The sequence below is a fragment of the Amblyraja radiata genome, chromosome 7 (assembly GCF_010909765.2).
Source record: "Amblyraja radiata isolate CabotCenter1 chromosome 7, sAmbRad1.1.pri, whole genome shotgun sequence".
NCBI classification, from domain to species: Eukaryota; Metazoa; Chordata; class Chondrichthyes; order Rajiformes; family Rajidae; genus Amblyraja; species Amblyraja radiata.
Genome location: NC_045962.1, coordinates 67,146,693 through 67,171,349, shown reverse-complemented (window position 1 = coordinate 67,171,349; position 24,657 = coordinate 67,146,693). Strand labels below are relative to the sequence as shown.

The window sequence follows — 24,657 nt, the reverse complement described above, 5'->3', positions numbered from 1 at the left end:
ATATGAGTTTTTGTTGTCCAAGTAGTCCAGAGCGGAGTGGAGAGCCAGTGAGATCGCATCCACCATTGATCTGTTATGGCGGTAAGCAAACTGCAGTGGGTCAAGGTTCTTGTGGAGGTAGGAGTTGATATGCGCCATAATCAACCTCTCAAAGCACTTCATCACCACAGATGTTAGTGCCACTGGTCGATAGTCATTGAGGCATGTCACCTTGCTCTTCTTGGGCGCCGGTATTATTGATGCCCTTTTAAAGCAGATGGGAAACTCAGACCTCAGAAGTGAGAGGTTGAAAATGTCTGTAAAAACTGCAACCAGTTGGTCTGCACAGGTTTTTAGAACACGTCCGGGTATGCCATCAGGTCCAGGCACTTTCCGAGGGTTCACGCCTCTGAAGGATTTCCTGACGTCGGCCTCTGTGACTGTGAGTGAAATACCATCACGGCGAATGGGGGCTCGGGATGGCACATCAGTGTTCTCCCTATCAAAGCGTGCGTAAAACGCATTGAGCTCATCAGGGAGTGATGCTTCGCTGTAATTTGAGCTGCCTCCTGATTTTGCCTTGTCGGAGGTGATTGCATTCAAGCCCTGTCACAGTTGCTGAACATCCGTCTCATCCTCCAGCTTGGAGCAGAAGTCCCTTTTGGCCTTTTTGATGGCCTTACCAAAGTCGTATCTGGAATTCTTGTAGACCTCTGTATCTCCAGACATGAATGCCCGGTGTCTGGTCTTCAGAAGAGTGCGGATCTCAAGGTTCATCCAAGGCTTCTCTTTAGGAAACACTCGGAAGGTTTTTGTAGGGATGCATTTCTTTGTGAAGTCTATAACGACTGTGGCGTATTCGTTCAGGTCCGTTGCCGAGTCCCTGAACATTGCCCAGTCTACATACTCCAAACAGTCCTGTAAGCAGGAGGAAGCAGCACCGCAGTATGGACGGATTTACCAAAGTGAGGGCGAGGGATAGAGCGACTGACGTCTTTGATGGTCGTGTAGCAGTGGTCAAGGGTTTTTGATCTTCTGGTGCTGCAGGAGACATGTTGGTAGAAGTTAGGGAGCGATTTCTTAAGGTTTGCTTTGTTGAAGTCCCCGGTTATGGTGGTAAATGCCTCGGGATAAGTCATCTGGTGCTTGTTGACCATGGAGTGCAGCTCCCCCAGTGCCAGATGGACATCAGCCTGGGGAGGGATGTAGACCGCAGTCAGGATGATGGAGGTGAATGCCCTTGGTAGGTAGAAGGGACGGCACCTCACAGCCAGATGTTCCAGGAAGGAGAGCAGGAGTTGGATAGGACTGCCATGTCTGAGCACCATGCAGAGTTGACCATGAGGCAGAAGCTCCCTCCTCTTCCTTTCCCAGATGCCAGTGTATGGTCCATGCGATGGATGGAGAAACCTTCAGGCTGGACTGCTGAGTCTGGGGAGCTGGGGGTGAGCCATGTCTCTGTGACACAGAACGCAGAGCCTCAGCTCCCTTTGGTAAAGCAGCCTTGCCCTTAAGTCCTCCACTTTATTTTCAAGGTACCGTACATTGGCCAGTAGGATGGTAGTGAGAGGGGGTCAAAGTCCCCTGAGCTTCAGTCTGACCTGGAATCCTGCCCGTCGGCCATGTTTCTGGACACAATGGAGGCTTCTCCATTGTTTCCAGGTACTGTACTTACTGTACCTGCTGTTTCTGCGAACCTGTGCTGGAATGGGGATTCCCTTGCAGACGGCAGCTCCAGCTCCATTGCGATTGAGGATTCCATGCTGATCAAGTTGCTTAACTGAGCTAATTAACATGCCTGCACCTGAGCTATATCCTTTCTTTTCCTATCCATGTGCCTAATCAAATGTCTTTTAAATGTTGCATTCATATTTCCCCGCACCACTTCCCCATGCACAAACACGCACTATTGACTGCACGAAAAAGTTACCATTTGGTCCTTTTCAAATCTTCAAATGAATCCTCTGGCTTTAGAATCCCCAGACCTGAGGAAAAGACTGCCCCTTATCAATGCCTCTCATGATTTTATATATCTCTATATGGTAAAATACACAGTCTCTTCTTATAACTCAAACCCTCCAGACCTAATAACGTCCTTGTACAACTTTTTGCACCCTTTCTAGTTTATTGACAAACTTACTATGGCAGTGTAACCAGAACTATACAAAGTAGTTTAAGAAGGAACTGCAGATGCTGGAAAATCGAAGGTAGTCTGAAGAAGGGTTTCGGCTCGAAACGTTGCCTATTTCCTTCGCTCCATAGATGCTGCTGCACCCGCTGAGTTTCTCCAGCACTTTTGTTTACTATACAAAGTAGTCCAAATGTGGCCTCACCAATGTCTTGTAGCGCTGTAACATGCCTTCCCAACCTCTGAACTGACCAGTGAAGGCAAGCGTTCCAAAAGCCTTCTTCAGTACTCTGTCCATGTATGTCCACATCTTCATGGAACTATGAGCATACACCTCTAGGTCTCTCTGTTCTACAATAATTGCCAGGGCCCATCATTTACTGTATAAGACTAGCCTTGGTTTGTCCAACCAAAATTGAACACCTCGCATTTATCAGAATTAAACTCCTCTGCCATTCCACTTAATATGTGCAGCCCTGTGGATTTAATTGTCCTTGAAGTCTTTCTGCTATGAATGCGACATAGAAGTCCCTGAGCATTTTCTGGGATTCAGGTGGCTGTTTCTAAGATTTCCCAAAGAACGAGAATAATAACCATTTGACCAAGCACAAATATCTGTGACATAGCACTTGTACGGGTCTCCATTTTGAAGGACAATCCATGACCACCATCTTCTGTTTCCTACCTTCAAAGCTTAATCGGGGTCCAATATGGTTTAACCTTTCAGACCAGCCTACCATGTGGTGCCTCATCAAAGGCCTTGCTAAATCCCTTGAAAATATTGTAGTCTGCACTACCCTAATCAGTCTGCATGATCACCTCTTCAAAAAAAACAATCAAACTGGGACACGATTTCCCACACATAAATCTCTGCTGACTATTTCTAATCAATCCTTGTTTTTCCAAATGCAGAAGTTCCTCCAATAACTGCTGTAATCCTGTAGTTCCCAAGGAATGTAGCATAGAGGGATTGCACCGTCATAATAGTAATTGGTCTATTTAAAAATAGAGACAAAGAATTATGTCTCCTAGAAATGCATAAATCTTTATGGGCCTGTCCCACTTAGGCGATTTTTCAGCCGACTGCCGGTGACAGTCAAGTTGCCGGCAGTCGCCTGAAAAACCGGAAACTGGAACGGCGACTGTCAGAGTGGAACACACACACACACATCGCTTCCTTCACCAGCCCGTGAATTTTTTTGACAGCGCTCCTTCCACTTGTCCTGTCTAAAAAATTCACATGGTGCAAAGCCAAGGTGATACACACACCGCGATGAACAGGAAGGTTGGCGCTGTAAAAAGACGGCAAAAGCAGTGTACAGTAAGTCCTTTAAAAGAGGGGGGGAGAAGGGGGGAGAAGGGTAGAGAAGGGTAGAGAAGGGGAGAGAAGGGGAGAGAAGGGGAGGAGAAGGAGTAGAGACACTTTTAAGAAGCCAAAGATACATGGCTGTGAAGCTCGGTGGACATTTAACATTACCGGTCGGTCGGTTCTGAAAACTACTGCCTACCTTTTTTTTCCCAATGAGCCAATAAAATTCACCGGTCAGCACCGGCTGCAACCTACGAGAACCTCCGAGAACCTTCATCCTCCTGGCAACCCACTAGGACCTCTTGGGGACCCACCTACGGCTCGAGAATTCTCACTACTCTCCATGGCGGCTTCATTCTAGTCGCAACTAATTTTTCAACATGTTGAAAAATTCACGGCAACCATAATGAGGCCGCGACTAGTTCCCAGAATGCGGGAACTCCTCACTACCATGAAGGCGACTACCAGGCAACCATCCGTGAACATGTGGTGACCATGTGGCGACTGCATAATCTCCTGCAGTCACCTAAAAAGTCGCCTAAGTGGGACAGACCCATTAGAATTCTGTTCCCAAAGATCAGTGGAGACTAAGATATATTACACACTCAAAGGTGAGGAACAGACAAGGTTTATGGAAAATACGCAGGACAAATTAGTTAAATGGATGTAATGCTGAGGCTCTATAATGAGTGGTCAGGCCGCATTTGGAATATTGTGAGCATTTATGGGCACCATATCTGAGGAAGGATGTGCTGGCTCTGGAGAGGGTCCAGAGGAGGTTTACAAGAATGATCCCAGGAATGAATAGGTTAACATATGATGAGCGTTTGACGGCACTGGGCCTGTATTCTTTGGAGTTTAGAAGAATGAGGGGGGATCTCATTGAAATGTACAGAATAGTGAAATGCTTGGATAGAGTGGATGTGGAGAGGATGTTTCCACTAGTGGTAGAGTCTAGTACATCTGAACCTTCTGAACCTTCTGTATTTTGTAGTCGGTAGGGCACTACTCTGCATATCGCCAACTTGGACAATTTTACATTTTTATCAAGCCAATTAATCAAGCCAATTAACCTACAAACCTGTATGTCTTTGGAGTGTGGGAGGAAACCAAAGATCTCGGAGAAAACCCACGCAGATCATGGGGAGAATGTACAAACTCCATACAGACTGCATCCGTAGTTGGTATCGAACCTGGGCCTCTGGCGCTGCATTTTGCTGTAAGGCAGCAACTCTACCGCTGTGCCACCGTGACCGGCCTAGAGGTCATAGCCTCAGAATTACAGGACATTCTTACAGGAAGGCGATGAGGAGGAATTTCTTTAGTCAGAGGGTGGTGAATCTGTGGAATTCTTTGCTACAAAAAGCTATGGAGGCAGTCAGTGGATATATTTAAGGCGTAGATAGATAGATTCTTGGTCAGAAGTGGAGAATGCAGGAGAATAGGGTTAGGAGGGAGAGATAAATCAGCCATGATTGAATGGCAGAGTAGACTTGATGGACCGAATGGCCGAATTCTACTCCTGTCACTTATGATCTTATGAAAACAAGATCAGATCAGCGTCAATCTAATCAAATGGCAGTGAAAGCTTTGGAGGTCATATAGGTTTGTCCTGTTCCTATTAACTACATTTTAAAATAGCGAAACTTAAAATTGAAATCAGTTATATGCTTAAATCATAAATATGCAGCTGTGTTTAAAAATGCTCTGGGAAATTAAAACACAGAACTGCAGCTTTCAAACTACCTTGCCAGCTGTAGATTGGCCATACTAACCTCTACTGCCCAGATGTGACATTCAATTGTAGTTATTCCACGTAATGGTTTTCCTCACAATTTGTTCAACAATTAATGATTACCAAACCTGAAGAATGACCGACCAACCCAGACGACACATTGAAAAAATAAAATGTATCCACAACAGCACATGTAATGCATAAGCTAACAAATACGACATTTGAAAAGTTTTACATAAACAAGTACACCTGAAGTATTACACATCTGTTCTCCTTTGCAGCTGTTGACAGATATTGTAATTTATTTTTGCAGCCATTTTCTGCTGACCCTCCTGAGCATAGTATAATCTTTCCTACTACATTTGCCAACTGCAAACAAGGGTTTTTCTGTGATCTAACTAATGTTTTGTCCAAGTCTAACATTACTTCCTTGGTCTTGGGTCCAATAGTCCAAATACTAAACTTTCTGTGATGAGGAAACACTCTGCATTAACATCTTCCCTTTAAGTGTCAAACATCAGATCTTTGCCAATAGGAGAAGAGAGGAATATCATGGAGACACAAGAGGCAGCAGATGGTATAATAAGGCCCTGTACAAGAAGGGACAGTGCCGGCTGTACTTTTTGAGAAGACTCTGCTCCTTCAACGTCTGCAGTGAGATGCTGCAGATGTTCTACAAATCGGCTGTGGCCAGTGCCATACTCTTTTCTGTCGTTGCTGGGGCAGTATGGCGAAGGCAGCTGATGCCAAGAAGATTAAAAAACATCAGAAAGGCTGGTTCCATCCTGGGGTCGGAGTTGGATTTATGGGAGGTGGTCTTGGAGGGGGGGATGCTCCTCAAACTGCAGAGCACCTTGGATAATACAGGTCACTCCCTCCATGACACACTGGTCAACCTGAGGAGTACCTTCAGCAACAGACTGGTTCCACCACGATGCAGTACAGAACACCACAGGAGATCCTTCTTTGTGGCTATCAAACTGTACAACTCCTCCCCCTTCTGTCATGGAGTAGACTCTCTAATAAATGTTCTCTAAAAAGGTGTTTACAATCTGTTGAATGCAAATGGGGTAGAATTTTATATTCACTGTTTGGTAATAGTCTATTAAAGTGCACTACTCTTCTCTTCAATAACCTGTGCAATATTGGTTGCATTGATTTCATATGAGTGAAAATCTTGTCTGTTCCATGAAGCCTGAGCAACGTATCCTGCCTAAATACTGCTCAGGCAAGCAATACTCAAGACTACTTGCCTTGGACTTTGTACAAATCCTTTCCAGCATCTTCTGAAATGTCCTCTCAATGTTCAGATATCCAGCATTTAATAGACTCCCTTTCATAAAGTATTATGTGGGTCCTATAAAGAATTTGGTTAATGCACGATGCCTTTTGGAATTACAGGTCAACTGCACGAGTCAAGTAATTTCTCGTCTTAGTGCTGAACATCTTGCGACTGTTCCCCTCTGTGCAAAACAAATGGGCTTACTTGTCCTGACTAAAGAGCAAAACTGGACTGCGCACAGATCTATAGTAAATGTGTCACTTCCAAAGTATTTGTGGGCATTATGATTGCATTTGGTAGAATCATAGAGTTGCTTGAATTGGCTCCAGGACGTACATTCAGCCCCTTAAGCCCATTCTAGTTCTCTGGAAAAGCAATTTAATTGGTCCTATTCTTCATCTTTTTCTACATAATTCTGCAATATTTTTTCCCTCAAATACCGACCCACTATCTTTTGAAAGTAATGTTTAAATCTGCTGCTTCCACATTTTCAGATTACTCACTGGTGAATGGGTTCTCTCTGGCATCATTCAAGGCGCTTTCAGCAATCTTACGGTTAAAGTTTGTACAAAGAGGCTTTTGCATTAGAACTTATTACGGAAAGGGTACAAGGAATTGATTCACAAATTTTAGGCAAAGTAGTATACTCTTAAATTCTGTAATAATAAATGTGCTTTACCCATCCACTGCAACAATAGCAAAAGTCAGGAGAATATTTTACTCTGCGGATGGTCTTGGCTGCCTTTTATTTGACCCGAATTCTTCCAATCATACCACATATTGTGCACTGCACACCACTCCCATTTTGTACATAGCTTTACTCAGTTTTTAAATGATGTTTTGCCAGTTGTAATTGGCAACATGAATGCATCCCCTGCTGAAAGAACTCTGAATTCTGAATGGAAATGAAGAGGAGTGAACCATCATTCAGAAATCGGGATAAGTATTTTCATTTCCATTCCCTCTAAAATTACTTGCAAATCCTTATCTGTATTTGTCCCATTCATTTTCATAGGATAAATTCATTTTCATAGGAGGATGAACTTTCACATTTTAAGTTTATCTCTTGCATTACAAATAGTTCTGGTCTCCCTATCATTTTAACTCATTTTAAGCAACCTACCTTAAAGATAGGAAGCCAGTGTTTAATGAATGTAGCTTTTATAAATGGTAGAACATTAATTGCTTATGTCAGCTCAGAGATGCAAATTTTATTCTATCCATTGTGAACCAGTTCCTAAAATGGGTAATAAATCAGAAAATTCCAAAGGAAAATGTTAATACAGTAAGAACATACTTGCCATGTTTTACGGTTATTAAATTCCAGCAACATCTGTTCCAGCCCAACTTAGACTTAGTTTTATGTATATCACTCAATCCAAAAGGAAACTTGCCCAAGAATTAAAACAGCCATTTTAATAATGTCTGCACTGATAGAAGGGGAATTAGCTTTCATAAAATATGGCAACACTTGCTATTTATATACCTAATTCTTAATTCCCACTCCGTCATTGCAGAAGATTTTTTGAGACATTCGAACCTGAAATATTAGTGAGATTATTTTCTATAATACATATTATTCACGCATTAATATAGATTGATGGAGACAGGACAATATCCTCCAATAAATCATTAGAGATGTTAAAGTTATTTATCCTTATGAGTTTCTACTTTGCAGAATATATATCTCGATTATGAAAGAAAGATATGGTGTAAGCCTATTAGGTCAATTAAATTCTACTCTCACACCCTGTCAATATACCTCGAATATTAAAGAGGGTTATAGTATAAGCCGATTAGGTCCGTTAACTCTCCCAATCACAACTTGTCTCCTGATTGTACAAAAGCCAAGTGATGTGAAATTTCTTTCTGCAGGTAATCTCACTTCAGTTATGTTGCATAATGATTGCAATGTAAATTTCATTTTCGATGCCTTTAAATTTAGTGTTAATCTTGGTATGCTCATCATTTTCTTATCATTGGGAATGGTGCAGCGTGCAACACTGTGCAACTTAGTTCCTTAGAGAAAGGGGAAACTATGATATCTTTTTATGGGGTCTGTGAATGTACATGGAGGTCTGAGACCAAAATTGGACCACCAGTGGCAATATTTGAAGGAGGTGGATTCCTCTGTAAATAGAACCAAACTAAACACTACTGCAAATAATTACAGGAACACTTGTGTCACAGCAGCATTCTGACGACAAGCTCATGATGGAGAACTCACACTCCTCCTTTTCAAAACATGCTTAAGTAAAATGTATTTCTTATGGTGGACTGGCAAAACACACAGGGATCAGCTAGACATGCTATCCCACTGTCCTGGAAGAGATTCTACTACATGTTTTAGATCTCTCATTAGTCTGTGTGCTGGTCCCAGTAGTGGATCTGCATTCATTCATAACAATTGCTCTATTTGTTTAAACCTCTACTCCAACAGTAACATTGACAACTATGCTCTTCTTAATCTCCTCTCAGATCTGTTGATTGTCCGACACCTGGGACTATTTTTATTAGGACTTTACTGGACTTTATCTTGCGCGAAACATTATTTCCTTTATCCTGTATCTGTACACTGTGAAAGGCTTGATTGCAATCAAGTTCGACCACCCCCGGGCCGCGGAGCTTGAACCGCGGGACTGACTTACCATCGCCCGGTGGGGTATCGCCTCGGCGCAGAGGGAGAAGAGGAGGGAAGAGACAGTAACTCTAAGACTTTTGCCTCCATCACAGTGAGGAGGTGTTTGGTGAACTCACTGTGGTGGATGTTAATTTGTGTTTATTGTGTGTTGTTATTATTACATGTATGGCTGCAGGCAACGACATTTCGTTCAGACCGAAAGGTCTGAATGACAAATAAAGGATTCAATTCAATTCAATTCAATTCAATTCAATTCAAGTACAGTCTTTCCGCCCACTGGATAGCACACACCAAAAAGGGTTTTTCGCTGTGCCTAGTTACACAAAATAATAAACTAAACTAAACTAAACTCAAAGTTTTGATGTTTCTTTTAAAGATCATATACTTGGTAAATGACTCATTCCAGTAATATATTGGGAACTGTTATATGACCTTATGGAACATTACAGTGTTCAGAATTAGCTCCCATTGTGCCTATTTTTAGTTCGTACCTTGGGGGAAAGTAAACGGGTTTTTACACTAAAGTTATCTCATGGTAAAATGCATAGCCATTTGTCCATAAAAGTAATTATCATTCCACCCAAAATCCTAACTGGAAGATCCAGGTACAAAATATGTCCTGCATTACACTTTTGAATTTAATGAAACAAATTTGCCATGGACCAGAAGTCTCTTCACATTAGACATTCATTTTGCTCATTATGATAGTGAAAAACTATATTTAAATTAGGAGTAGGTATTTGAATGTTGCACCTGCTCTGCTATTCAATTGCCAATCTATTACCTCAGGGCCAGTTTTCTGCAAATAACTCATATCCATTGAGTCCCACAACATGCAACAATCTATTGAGGCCTGTCTTGAATATAGTCAGTGACTGAGCCTCTACAGCCATCTAGAGTACAAAGTTCCAAATATTTGGTACAATTAATAATTAAATATTTTCATAGAATTTTGTTTGATCTTTGTCAAAATGACCATCCACCTATGTTGAAGGTAGATAAAAATGCTGGAGAAACTCAGAGCGTGAGGCAGCATCTATGGAGCGAAGGAATAGATGACGTTTCAGGGTCGAGACCCTTCTTCAGACTGATGTGGGAGTGGTGGGGGCGGGAAGAAGAAAGGAAGGGGCGGAGACAGTGGGCTGTGGGAGAGCTGGGAAGGGGATGGGAAGGAGGGAGAAAGCAAGGACTCCCTGAAATTGGAAAAGTCAATGTTCATACCACTGGGATGTAAACTGCCCAAGTGAAATATGAGGTGCTGCTCCTCCAATTTACGGTGGGACTCATTCTGGCCATGTAGGAGGCCCAGGACAGAAAGGTTGGATTTGGAATGGGAGGTGGAGTTGAAGTGCTGAGCCACCGGGAGATCAGGTTGGTTATTGCGAACTGAGCGAAGGTGTTGAGCGAAGTGATGGCCAAGCCTCCGCTCGGTCTCACCGATGTAGAGCAGCTGACACCTAGAGCAGCGGATGCAATAGATGAGGTTGGAGGAGGTGCAGATGAACCTCTGCCGCACATGGAAAGACTGCTTAGGTCTTTGAATGGTGTCAAGGGGGGAGGTAAAGCGACAAATGTAGCATTGCCTGGGGTTACAGGGGAAAGTACCAGGGGAGGGGGTGGTTTGGGTGGGAAGGGACAAATTGACCAGGGAGTTACGGAGGAAGTAATCTCTGCGGAAAGCCAAAACGGGAGGAGATGGGAAGATGTGGCCAGTGGTGGGATCCTGTTGGAGGTGGCAAAATGATTATCTTTGTATGTGGCAGCTGGTAGGGTGGAAGGTGAGGACAAAGGGGACTCTGCCCTTGTTACGAGCGGGGCGATGGGGAGTGAGAGCTGAGTTACGGGGTATAGAAGAGACCCTGGTGAGAGCCTCATCTATAGTCGAACATTGTCCTACCAGGTTTTTATAAAATTGTACAAAGATTTCTGCTTCTTTGATTTAACTCTTACGATAAAAACTTACTGTTTACCTTTCTTGCCTGCTCCTCCTGCGTGTTAACTTTCAGTGAACACCATCCAGTTCCCTTTCAACATCAACTAATCTAAACTCTTATCATTTACAAAATCACACTGCATTGCTAGTTGTCTATCAAAATGTATGGCCATACATTTTCCCCATTATATACCATCAGCCATATCCTTTCTCATGTGTTCCTGAAGCCTTTCTGCATCTTCTTCAGTCTTTACTGTCACCCATCCTTGTACCACTAGAAAATATGGATATATCACAATGTATCTTTCATCCAAATATTTATAAAGATTCTGCCAGCTGGGGTATCGGCATCAGATTCTATGATATTGCAAGCTGAAAGTGATCTTTTTTTAAACTTCTCTCTTGTCTGGTCATTAGCAAATCCTCGATTCACACCATTGAATAATCTCGTACGGCACTTCATTAAAGAGCTTCGGAAAGTTCAAATACATCACCAATTGGTCACCCTTATCCATTCTGCTTGTTGCTATCTCAAAAAACTCTAAACATTTAATAAACATTATTTCCTTATTAACACATTAATTCAGACCGGTTTCCTGCTACAAAATGTCAAATAATAGATTCCAAGGAATTCCCCAGTCAGAGTGAAGACTAAATGATGTTCAAACATACCTCAGTTTTTTGCCTCCTTCTGTTATCTTTGCTTTGTTCAAGATGCCATTTTTCTCCAGTGGCTATAAACATCAAAAGTTAGGTGTAGGTAAAAATGGGTCATAGACGATATATAAGATCATTAAAGAGCAACATTTGCTTTATTATAATCACTATGAAATTGGCACAGTGTGATGATTTCTATGCATTTCTACATTCAGTGCTGGATACAAAATATATTTCTAAAGAATTGAAGGTAGTGAAAATGACCTGGTCTGAGTATCGTTGGAATCACCCATCCTGGCAATGTACTGAAGGTACTGAATGTACTGTACTGAAAGAACTGCAGATGCTGGTTTAAATCGAAGGTAGACATAAAATGCTGGAGTAACTCAGTGGGACAGGCAGCATCTCTGGGGAGACCCGAAACATCACCCATTCCTTCTCTCCAGAGATGCTGCCTGTCCTGCTGAGTAGCATAATGAACTGAAGGAGTGCTGCACAATTATTTGTCACCATCTCCCAGTTGGGAGAGTGAACCATGACTCCATCCATGTTTTTGAGTGGACATATATAATCCTTTCTCTCTTTCTAACAACAGAATAGGGATTTTTTCCTGAGGCTAAGGCCAAATTTTAACCAACTTCATGAAAATAAATTATCTGTTCATCACCATATTGCTCTTCATGAGCATATTCTTTGCTGGAAATAGCTACCGTGTTTCTCACATTCTATCTGTGTGAGCAATTTTGTAGGCCATGATGCAGTGCAGGATTAGAAGGGAGCTAAGTGAAAATTGTATGATTAACAAACTTCTATTGCAGTATTTTTTATACAAATATCTACATCAATACATTATTGCCATGTGCAGTTTTACTGCACTGTTGCATATATCCAGGAGAATGTTTGAATAAAGTAAGCCATTCAGGGACAATGTAACTGCTTTCAATTATGTGAATCACTTCAGGCAGACGGAAGATGGAACCAGAAGTGCCCAGCAAAAAACTATACCCACAAGTACCTTAACCATAATATTAGTACACTACAGCTGATTAGTTTTGGCATGCTGATGCTGATTGCTGCTTTTCGCTGGAACAAAATATTCAAGTAAATGAAAACAATGAGGCAGTTATTGGAAGACAGGATAGGAAGTGTCAGTTAAAGGGCAACAATGTGGGTTGAGGCATCAGGAAGTTATTAATTGGGGACATGAAGGAAGAGACTCCAATCTGGTCAACCAGGGTTAGCTTCTCTTTTTTCTTAAGCTAATCATCTCCACAAAGTCAACTTTATGTCAGTGTCGGTATTCTTTATCGGATCAACCAGTCAAAAAAACAACCCCCTGAGAGCACGATTACATTTACCTTTGAAAGACCATTTCCCATTGTAATCAAATTGACATGGGGCCTTGTCACTTGCAATGTGCTGGTGGTTTATTGAGGTCAACAGCTTTTCATGACCAAGTTCCAAGTAGAAGGAACTGATGCTTGAGCAATGTTGACAGCATGATTAGTGTGTATTATACTCTACTTACTTCCAGACGTGGGAAATATATTTCTCTCCAGCAAACTGCACTTACACATGCCAGCACAAGTTACGGTCTTTCATTTCTTTTCTTTAACAAGTACAAGCCTCTTGTTTTCCCAAATGTGACAGGAAATAGAGTCAGTCAGAAGACATACAGTACAAGATAACTTCTGTATGAAGTACTTACAGACTGATCCGCCATCCCAGTAATGTCTGAAAGGTTGTGCTGAGAATGATTTCGCCTGTGACGGGCTATCTGCAAGGCAAAACAACAACAAAAAATTAACATGATTTTTCAATATACTATTTTAGGGATATTATTACCAACATTTATTTCTCCATACCTTAATTATGCGCCAGGACAACTCAAAGACAAGGCAAAAGTTATTAAGAGCTCAGTGATCAGCACTGTAGGTAACATAACCTTTTCATCATGATTTGAATCAATATCATTAATGTAGATAAGTTTCAATCATGATCAATGCACACGTTCCTGTTTACGGTTCAACTGAATAGTTTGGGGAAACTACCATGGTGCATGTAATTACTAAATGAGCAACACTAAGCTGCTTTAAAAATCACATACCCATTAACACATGGAGATGGAAGACTGATTCATTTTTGAAGACCGACAAATTCCTGAGGATGTTGCCTGGATTGGACAGTATTAGCTATAAAGATAGGTTGGACGAATTTAGATTATTTTCTCTGTTATGTCTGAGGCTGACTAGCAACCTGATAAAAGTTTATAAAATTATGAGAGGCTTAGGTACGGTACACAGTCAGACCCTTTCCCCCTGGATTTGAATGTTCAAATGCTAGAGGACATAGGTTTAAGGTGAGAGGGAGAAAGTTGAAAGGAAACATGCAAGCCAAATGTTGTTTACACTGAGAGTAGCAGGCACATGGAATGCAATGTCAAGGGGGTGGTAGAAGCAGATATGAGAGCATCATTTTTGGAGGCATTTAGACAGTCACATGGACAATCAGAATAGAAGGATATACCCATTTGCAGATTGATGGGATTAGTTAGTTTGGCGTCATGGTTAGATGAAGGGTCTGTTTCTGTAAACCATTCTATATTCTATTAAAATATCTTATCCTGTAATATGTGTACGTACTCTAGATCTAACTTTACATTCGAATAACTACATTAAATAATTGGAATATGCATTCAAAACCTGATATAAATATTCATTTTTTAAATAAAAATTAATTCATATTGAACATAAATGTAGCTGTAAGTAAATTGGAGTCATGATAAATAAAAGAAAAACAGTAATAAATTGTAACAAAACTGTTGCAAATCCAACAGGCAGTGGAAATGACATTTGTGTTCTGGTTAATTTTATTTTGATTGAGTTATTGAAGAAAATACAAATGTACAATCTCATAACAAAGATTTGTGGACCATAAAATAATTGTCCACTTCAAGTATAACTCCAATAAAATTGTGCTCAACATTTAATTAGATTTTACATAAAACATTTCCATACATCCTGGTGATTTGAAATAATCTATTATTCTAATGCTATGTTCTACATCGTCAAGCAACAAAAAACGACAATCAAATATTCATTGACAGCCATGCACTGGGAGTATCTGCCTGGATTTAAATTGGGAACATATGCTTGGAGTAAGCTGGACAATTTGCCTTTTTGTTTTTGCAAGGTGCAATTACTTCTATGTTTCCTTTGCCTGAACGTAACATCTCCAAGGAAGTAGCAAAATAAAATCATAAAATTGGGTGCATTCACTTAATGGCTTTGATCAATATTATACACCACTTGGTATTGGTTAATTATTGTTATGTGTACCAAGACCGGAAACAGGCCCTTCGGCCCACCGAGTCTGCCCGGATTAGCGATCATCCGTACACTCGCACTATCCTACACACTAGGGACAATTTAATTTTTTTTACCAAAGCCAATTAACCTACAAACCTTACGTTTTTGCAATATGAGAGGAAACTGGAACACCCAGGGAAAACCGACGATGTCATGGGTAGAACGCACAAACTCCATACAGACAGCACCCGTAGTCAGGTTCGAACCCAGGTCTCTGGCACTGCAAGGCAGAAACCCTATCACTGTGCCACTATAAACCCTATCACTGTACCACCCTGTAATACAATGAAAACCCTTGTTTTGCATGCCATCAAGGTAAATCATACCATTGTGAGTACATTGAGTAATTCAAAAGGGAAAATAAACACAGTGCAGAATGTCATGATATAGTGTGGACTGTGGTAACCCACCAAAGATTCTTCAACAGAATTTCTCAACCAGTGACTTTCACCACCTCAAAGGACAAGAGAAAAGCTGCTACCACATGCCTATCACTCCTCAAGTCATACACTCTCCTCACTGAGAACTATATTCCTGTTTCTTGGGTTGAATTGGATTCCAATACCTTATTCCAATGGTTGGAATACAGGCAGCACACCAACTTGTCTACCTTGAATCTGTAGCCATTGCAAATTAAATAAATTAGAGATCTTAGTGAAACCTGATAGGTTTGACGGCAGATGATGGGAGGGCATTTACCCTTATGTAAAAACACAGGATTAGAGTGCACAGTCTTTGAATGAGGTGAGGTTGATTTAAGACTGATTTATGATCACATAATTATTCAGGGATTGGAATTCTCCCTGAATGACGTAGATTTGGATTCTTCATATCCCTGACACTGATATGAGTGTAGACAATGCCTGCCTGCTCCTTGGTGAAATCAGCAGAGCTGGTCAATCTCAGTACCTAGGTGCAATCTCATCCTCACTGAAGTAAATAATGATGTTCCTTCATGAATATAGAGCCTAGATGATGTCTACAATGCTCTAGTAAGAATGGCATTATCCAGAGGTTGAGAGTTAAGCCCCTGTCCCACTTACGTGTCCTTGGCACGCTAGTTACGCGACCTCGTGGTCGCATTGAGGCGCGACGGTCCCACAAAGTACGCGCACAACTTAATGTGCCCACACAGCCGTCTGGAGCGCGTGACGTCATTTGAAGATGGACACAAAATGCAGGAGTAATTCAACGGGACCGGCAGCATCTCTGGAGAGAAGGAATGGATGATGTTTCGGGTCGAGACTCTTCTTCACTGAAAGAAGGGTCTTGACCCGAAACGTCATCCATTCCTTCTCTCCAGAGATGCTGCCAGTCCCGCTGAGTTACTCCTGCATTTTGTGTCTATCTTCAATTTTCTTGACCCCGCACTGGGAGTAGAAGTGGGGGCGGATCCGGACTGCAACGGCCGTGAGCCCCAGGCCGAGCTTGGCGGTCGTTTGCTTGCTTTTGCTGCTGTTGGAGGTGAGACGTTGCGTCGCGCCAGGGTCTTGGGCCTGTCCCACTTTGGCCGTCAGTTACGCGACAGGCCGTTGGCACGCAAAGTTTTCGTTCGCTACAATATTTCTGAGCGCCGCGCGATACCGCGCACAACTCCATACCCCTCCGCGCTTCTCAGTGGGACCGGCCCCGCGTGGCCACACGATATCTGTGCGCCTCAACACGACGACGAGGTCGCGTAATTTGCGTGCCAAGGACACGTAAGTGGGACAGGGCCTTTACCATGAGACTAACTTGTATAAAGTGTGAGAACGTGTCTTGCAGAATGACACAGTTTCCAAATATTATAACAACAAAGGTTTAAGCTTGTAAACAAAAAGAGCTTCATCAGAAAGGTCCAGGCATAATCTAGTACCTTTAAAGACAGTAGTCTGTGTACAAGGCCTCCATAGATAACTTTAGTATGCTTGATCTTTGAAAAAACATAGAAAAGTTATGCTTGATAATCTTTGGTCATTGATCTTTCCTGAGCCAACTACAATGCTCTTTGAAATCTCCTTTAATAGAATGCTGCTATTGATTTCGCTACGGAGGCAGTCGTTGTTTGTTCTGCTCAGTAGCTACAACTAAATTCCCTGCAAGTTTGAGCATGTTCTGCAGACTTTGGGAGATGATTGCACAGTCTGCTTTCAGTTCTAAATCTACCCTGTTAGCCTTGAATCCCATATGTCTGCCTAAATAATGAAAAAAAGAATGCACCACACTCAAATTTATTTTGGGAGGGGCAGGAAAGGAAATTGCTTGACAGTTGTCATTATTGCCTACGCATCTGATATTGGGAAAACATCATGGAAGTTAATAAGAGATGCCCAGTCCAATTTCTGTTCCATAAGTGTGAATCCCTTCCCGTCACCTCTTTCTCCCAGCTATCCTTCCTTGACTACGCCAGTGTGAACTTCTTACACAGATCCACTTATAACTTGCCAATGCTTGCCAGACCTTTTCCCTCACATCTTTCTACTAGTTATCATCCCTCAACTCCATCAGTGTGAACTGTAGTTCAGTGTGAAATGAGTGTTATGGGGAGAAGGCAGGAGAATGGGGTTAGGAGGGAGAGATAGATCAGTCATGATTGAATGGCGGAGTGGACTTGGTGGGCCAAATGGCCTAGTGCTACCCCTATCACTTATGAACTTATGATCTTATGAACACCATACCTGGATCCACCTATCACTTGGCAACTCACCTTTCCCCTCACCTCTTTCTGCCAGCTAATTCCGCTCAATTTCATCATATACCTACTCCCATACCGATCCGTCTTCTGCCTACACCACTGCCACACACAGAATGGAATAGCAGCACCTCATATTTTGCTTGCAAAGCTTGAAACCCACAGGCATGAACAATGAATTCACAATTTCCAGGTAACAACCTCTCTCTATCCTTCTCAAATACACTGCTCCCTCCTCACCCCCACAAGACATGTACACTTTTCTTTTAACTCTGTCTACCACCTTCACCCACTTCTTTTCCATTCCTCACCTCCTCATCTGTTCATCACCAATCCTCTCCCTATTCCAGGTCCCCCATTTCCCCCCACCCCATCCATTCTTTTCTCAGGATCTATGTTTTACTCCCCACGCTCCTTATTATATTCCTATCTTTTCTTTTCTCCACGCAATTCCTTGAGCCTTGGTTATTATCTCCACATTTCTCTCCCCCCACTGACTCTTCGGTCAATCAATACCTGGTGGCTTGGTGGGGCAGCGGTTGAGCTACTGCCTTACAGGGCCTGAGACTCGGGTTCGATCCTGACTACGGATGTTTGTCTGTACATAGTTTGTACGTTCCCCCCGTGACCTGCGTGGGTTTTCTCCGAGATCTTCAGTTTCCTCCCACATTTGAAAGACGTACAGGTTTGTAGGTTAATTGGCTTGGTATAAAAATGTAGGATTTAGGATTTAGGGTTCCAGAATTTCTTGCATCTCAGTTTAGTTTAGAGATACAGCGGGGAAACAAGCCCTTCGGCCCACCAAGTCCATGCCGAACAGCGATCCCTGCACACTAACACAATCCTACACACACTAGGGACAATGTAGATTTAAATCAAGCCAATTAACCTACAAACCTGCACTTATTTGTAGTGTAGGAAGAAACCGGAGCACCCTGGGGAAACCCACACAGGTCACGGCGAGGGCGTACAAACTCCGTACAGACAGCACCCTTAGTCAGGGTCAAACCCAGGTGCCTGGCGCTGTAAGACAGAAACTCTACCGCTTCAACACCATGCCACCGTGTCACGATCTAATTTCTCAATTTTGCATGGAAATTATTGCTAAAGTAATTGACCAGGTAAAAAAAATGCACAATACAAGCCAATTTCTAGGCAGAAGTTTTTTTTTCCATAAATTTCTCCAGTTAACAAAACCTTTCCTTTACAACCTAATTTGCTGAATATTATTCAACCATAATACTTCAGCTATGGTTTGTTATGTGACATGGCTTTCTCCCCCAAGTGTTTTCTTATTCCTATTATTCTTCTGTATCTTCAGCAAGACAGCTTCCAAAAGAAATAGTGCAGTTTCTGGCAGCTGCTCCTTCAGGGAATTCCAAAAGTGTCAGTTTAAATTTTATAGATACTAAACCTTTTTTGCTGAAGTGCCACTTCGCTGTCTAAATACCACATTCACTACATAATTTGCACAGATAAATATGAAATATGTTATCTACTGTGCTTTGATGCATGTTACAATGTACTATATACTGTATTTGTCCTTCTATTAACTCATATCAGTTCACATCATGTATCAGGTCCTTGGCTTTAGAAAAGTTTAAAAACATATATTTTATCTAGTTTTGAGATTGTCTCTCATCAAGTTTAGATGCTGCCTCTCCCTCATTCAAGAAATCAATCAATGTAGATCAAAGCTCAGTTTGGTGTAAACTAATTTTTTCGCTCCCCTCATCTGATGCTATACTGTAACATGAAACCACTTTAATGATCCCAAAACAACTGTGGGCTGACTCCTCCAATTAAAGTTTATAAATTATGAATTTGAGTTATAGTTCTTAACATGATTTCTAGGTCAGGGGTCGAATGTTCCACCCTGTAAAATATGCAAACACATACTGGCCTAGATTTTGCAGTGACACTGACGGCAAATCTATTAGCATTCACTGTCATTACACTGTAAAGCAAACAGCAACTTTGGGAGTTCTGTGCATGCATAGCTTAATGTGGAATTCATAACACTGCTGTTAGCGATCGTTACTCTGCTGTTAGTGCAATGTTTGTAACCTCCTGTGCTGTGATCCAACAAGGTCAGCAGTGTCGTCATGAAATAAACATTTTCTTGAAATATTCTTGCTAAAGAATACACTGAAAATAAACGGACCTTTGTTGCATAAGGCTGTGAGATTGTACTGGTATCCCATGTGATAGCTTAATTCGACATTGGTTAGGCCGCATTTGGAGTATTGTGTGCGGTTCTGGTCACCCCAATATAGGAAGGATGTGGAGGCTTTTGAAAGGGTGCAGTGGAGGTCTGCCAGAATGATGCCTGAATTAGGGGGTTTTAGCTGCAGGGAGAGGTTGAACTTGAATTGTTTTCTCTGGAACGCCAAAGGTGGAGAGGCCTGATAGATGCATATAAAATTTTGAGAGGCATAGATATGGTAAATAGTCAGAATCTTTTTCCCAGGATGGAAAAATCAAATCCTAGAGGGCATAGATTTAAGGTGAGAGGGACAAAGTTTAAAGGAGAAAGCTGTTTTAATACAAGAGTGGTGCGCGCTTGAAACATGCTGCCGGGATTGGTGGTTGTAACAGATATAATAGTGGCATTTAAAAGACTTGGTTAGACTTATGGATATGCAGGAAATGGAGGGATACGGGTCATGGGCAGGTGAAAAATGATCGTCTCAGCACAGGTTGCCGAAGAGCCTGTTCTTGTGCTGTGCTGTTCTACATTCTATAACTAATGCTTTACAAATGTTCTGGGTTAATAAAAATAAATCTTTGCTTCAACAGAAAAATGGTTTAAATATGTATCTATTTTTCAAATATATTAAACAATGGCTGGATTGCAGAAGAAAATAGAGAATTATGCATCAGAATAGGAGGTCAGATACACCACAGAACCATTTATTTTCTGGCCTCTGTAGACCAGGACAACAGTGTTCTTTTTTGATGAACCTGTGATTCAGTAACATTTAATTAAAAGGAGTTTATGAATGATTGCAGTAAATCAACAGATACTGTTACACTGGGACACAGGAACAGGATAAAGCATATTAACTCTCAAACCCCTTTTGAGTTGATGACTGATCTATGATATATCTCTATCCACTTGTTTTTTGCCTAATATCTGCTAATATCTTTAATTTTTAAATATCTACTTTGGGTTTAAGGTTGACAAATAGCCTGCCATCAGCTGTCATTAATGGAAAAGACTTTCAAGCATCTACAAAATAATTTTGCCTTGAATTTATTGCTAGTTATTTTCTATTCATTTTTCCACAGTAATTTATTGTATACTGACCCCTGTCATGCACATATTAGCTATAATATATTTGCCTATTTAACATTAATCGTAATTCATTTTTAAGTGATTTGGGGCATCCCACAGTCATAATTATGATTGAAATTACCTTTATTTTTCCTTTGCTCATATTCTTTTATATTACAACAGTTTTAAAATTTTTAAATTAATTGGTAAGTAATAAATCTGAACTCAGGTAACATGCAACTGAACAATTTCTGATGCAAAAATTAATCATCCCAATGGGTCGTTAAATACAGATTGTTGTTCAGCCTGAAGAAGGGTCCTGACCGTAAACATCACCTATCCATGGTCTGCAGAGATGCTGCCTGACACGCTGGAATACTCCACCATTTATTGCCGTTTTTAATCAAAAGGTATGATCAGAGGGTGCAAGATATTAAGAAAAAAAGATTGTGCCATTTAGCTTCTCATGGCAACTGAGAATTCCTGAGTATTTATCACTACTCCTTCACTTACTCGATGTTTTAATTGTATGTCTCCTCTGCATATGTTAACATTTACTTTCTGAGACCAAAAACCATCTAACATCGATCAGTAAAAATGTAAACAAAATATCCCATCACAGAATATTCCTCATATTTCCCCAAATTAAAATAATTAACATCTCAGAACCCATTGCATGCATTCACAATCTTGCCACTGCAGATTTATTGTGTAAATATTACTTTCTGCCCTTGCAAGATGATTCGACAGCCAATATAAATTTCTTTAATTTACTTTGCAATATTTTATGAAGAAATAAGATCAATCTTTATGAAGAACTATTGCAGTGTCACTTTCTGACACTTTAGCTACATTTAGAAAAGCCATTTCTACCACACATATACGCAGAAGACTTAAATAAAAGTGTAATGACAAGGGTTTATTACTGCAATGACAATTTCTTTCTGTAATGGTGACATGTAGAGATTTTACTACATAAAACACAGATCAGTGGCACTTCCTCACTGCCCTGGCAGGTTCAAGGCCAGAACCCAGCTATTTTCAGCTCATCTTCCCAATCCATGAAGTAAAATGACAAGGTAATGCTAGCTGGGGTCAGCTACATTATATGAACTGTTACATAAAACGAGTAAGTGGAAATCAATCCCAGCTGACAAGCTCTTGGAGATAATCAGAACTCACTCTATGCTGCTGTCATGTCCTCGATATCAAATACCAGATCAGTGATGTTATATCTATATATTAACAAACAACTCTTGAGTGGAACAGAATGATTCAGGATTTAATTAATCCTCTGCTTCTGTGGCAAAACAATGCATGAATTGGCAGACATTCTAAGCTCTCACAGGTCATTGAACATTCTAGTTAATTACTCCACGAATAACCTACTTTTCCACCCTCTGGAAACAGTTTTATAATGGCAGTCTTGGTCTGACAAATGTGTCATCTACATAATTAGCTAGGAAGCAACACATAAAACATTAAGCACGCTTTGTGTCGTTAACTATCAAAACATTTCATTTGGTGTCAATAATTCATCACTGGTAGGCTCTGAAGGGGCTTTAAATATGTAAATAAGTCCAGATGCTAACAAGGTCACACATATCATTTGAAACAGTGAACAGCAAACCAGAATAAACAATTCAGTGTCTGACAAACCTATGTTAATCTTTTCTTCAACTGGAAAACGATGGCTGATGATCAATGCTTCTCTCCTATTGATTCTCAAATGAAGTTTGACAGAATCCATTGGCAGTTTATTTAGGAAACATCGTTACTTGCAAGTAAAATAAATAGTTGACTAGAATGCAAGCAATTATATCCCTGTGAGGTGCCAAGTTTTATCAATCTGCACTCTCAATGTCATTTAAGAGGAACGCTAGGATCCAGAGCGGGAGAATCTGAACAATGTAAAGCTCCTTACATTGTCATGAATATGATCACAGTCCATGCTGGTTAATTGCAACTGCGTTTCCAAAGAATGCTCTGCTGTCCTTCATAAAATGGAAATTGGTCACAAATGTAATTTTCCACTATATTTGGGGTTTTAAATGTAATATAGTACCTAAAAGGTCTGACAATCCCATTAAGTTTACTGTTAAAATTCTAATAATAATTTGGAATTAACAATCCACTCACATAAGAATGAACAAATCTTTTCCATTGCATGTTCACACTTAGAAATCAGTTAATGTTCAAGTCTAAGTTTCTCCAGTTCTTGCTTGACACTAGCTAAAATTAGAGGGTACATGACCTTTAAATAGAGGAACAATATCATGAATTCTTTACCTAGAGTCATAGTTGTACAGCATTGAAATGGGTCCTTCAGCCAAAATCATCCATGCCAACCGTGATATCTAATTACTCTAATCCTATTTGCCTATGTTAGACTGTTATCTCTCTACTTCTTTCCTATCCAATGATCTGTATCTATGCCCTTTAAGCTTGCAATTGAGTCTGCTCATAACCAAAGATCTTAGAGCGGAGCAAGATGGTTCACTCCGCGAAAAAGCCGTAGTAGGTGATGGGTAAGCTTCAGCGCCATTTCCGTAACCGACTTCCGTCATGGCGTCAAGCCAATTCAGGGAGATTCTGCTATATCAGGCTGAGAGATTAAAGGATAGACACAAAATGCAGCGGGTTGGGCGGCATTTCTGGACAAAAGGAATAGGTGACTGAGTCAGGGGAAAGAGGAACTCGGGTGTTTTCTTTTTAATTTCCCCCTTACCATTTCCGTACTTTTTCGATAGCTGCCATGACCCGTTTGATGTCATCCTTCGCCCTGCTCCTGGTCTCAGCCCGCACCGATCTGCCGGACATGCTGTGTGTGTGTGTGTGTGTGTGTGTGTGTGTGTGTGTGTGTGTGTGTGTGTGTGTGTGTGTGTGTGTGTGTGTGTGTGTGTGTGTGTGTGTGTTTGGCGGAGTCTGAGGGGAGAAGCGCCGGCACCAAGAGCGAGCGAATGCGTGGACAGATGGACGAAAGCAAAGATCAGAGAGTGGAATAGGTGACATTTCGAGTGAGACCCTTCTTCAGATGAGTCAGGGGAGAGAGGAACAAGAGATATAGATGGTACTAAGGACCTATATCTCCCGTTTCCCTTTCCCTTGACTGTCAAGGGAGTGGACCATCTTGCTCTGCTCCAAGATCTTTGCTCATATCATCTCCTCTGGCACTCATTCAATATGACCACCCTTATCACCACTCTCCCCACCCCAATGTGAGAACCATACTCTCCAAATCTCTGTTAAGCTTCTGGTTGCTAGACATTTTAATTCTCCTTTCCCTTCACAATGGACCTTTCCGTCAACAGCTTTCTCTACTTCCACAGTGAGGCCATGTGTAAACGGGAAGAATGACACCTCAGATCCCCTTGGGCAGCCTAAAACCCAATGACATGAACATTTAATTCTCCAATTTCAAGTAATCTCCCTGTTCTCCTATACTCATCCACTTTTGTGATTTATTCTCCTCATCCCCTGAATGCATACCTTTCCCCATAACCCTATCCTTTCCTAACCTGCTTATTTCCAACCCTTTCCTACTCAGAGTTTCCCATTTTCATTTTAGCTCTTCTCTTTTCCATCTCCCTGTCCCCTTCCACCCATATCCAGTTTTACATTTCACTCCTCCTTTACCTTCTTTATCTGGCACCCTTTTGTCCCCATTTCACCTCTAG

The 24,657-nt window shown here is 41.3% G+C and overlaps 1 protein-coding gene across 1 annotated transcript in view; it reads right to left on the bottom strand.

Moving 5' to 3' along the window:
• Positions 1-24,657, bottom strand: part of arhgap15 (Rho GTPase activating protein 15) — a 722,875-nt gene that overhangs the window by 551,501 nt on the left and 146,717 nt on the right. Inside the window, exons 4-5 of the mRNA XM_033024704.1 lie at positions 13,373-13,441; positions 11,680-11,741 (exon numbers count right to left, since the gene is read on the bottom strand). Of these exons, the coding sequence (XP_032880595.1) occupies positions 11,680-11,741; positions 13,373-13,441 (131 nt within the window). The remainder of the gene's footprint in view (positions 1-11,679; positions 11,742-13,372; positions 13,442-24,657) is intronic.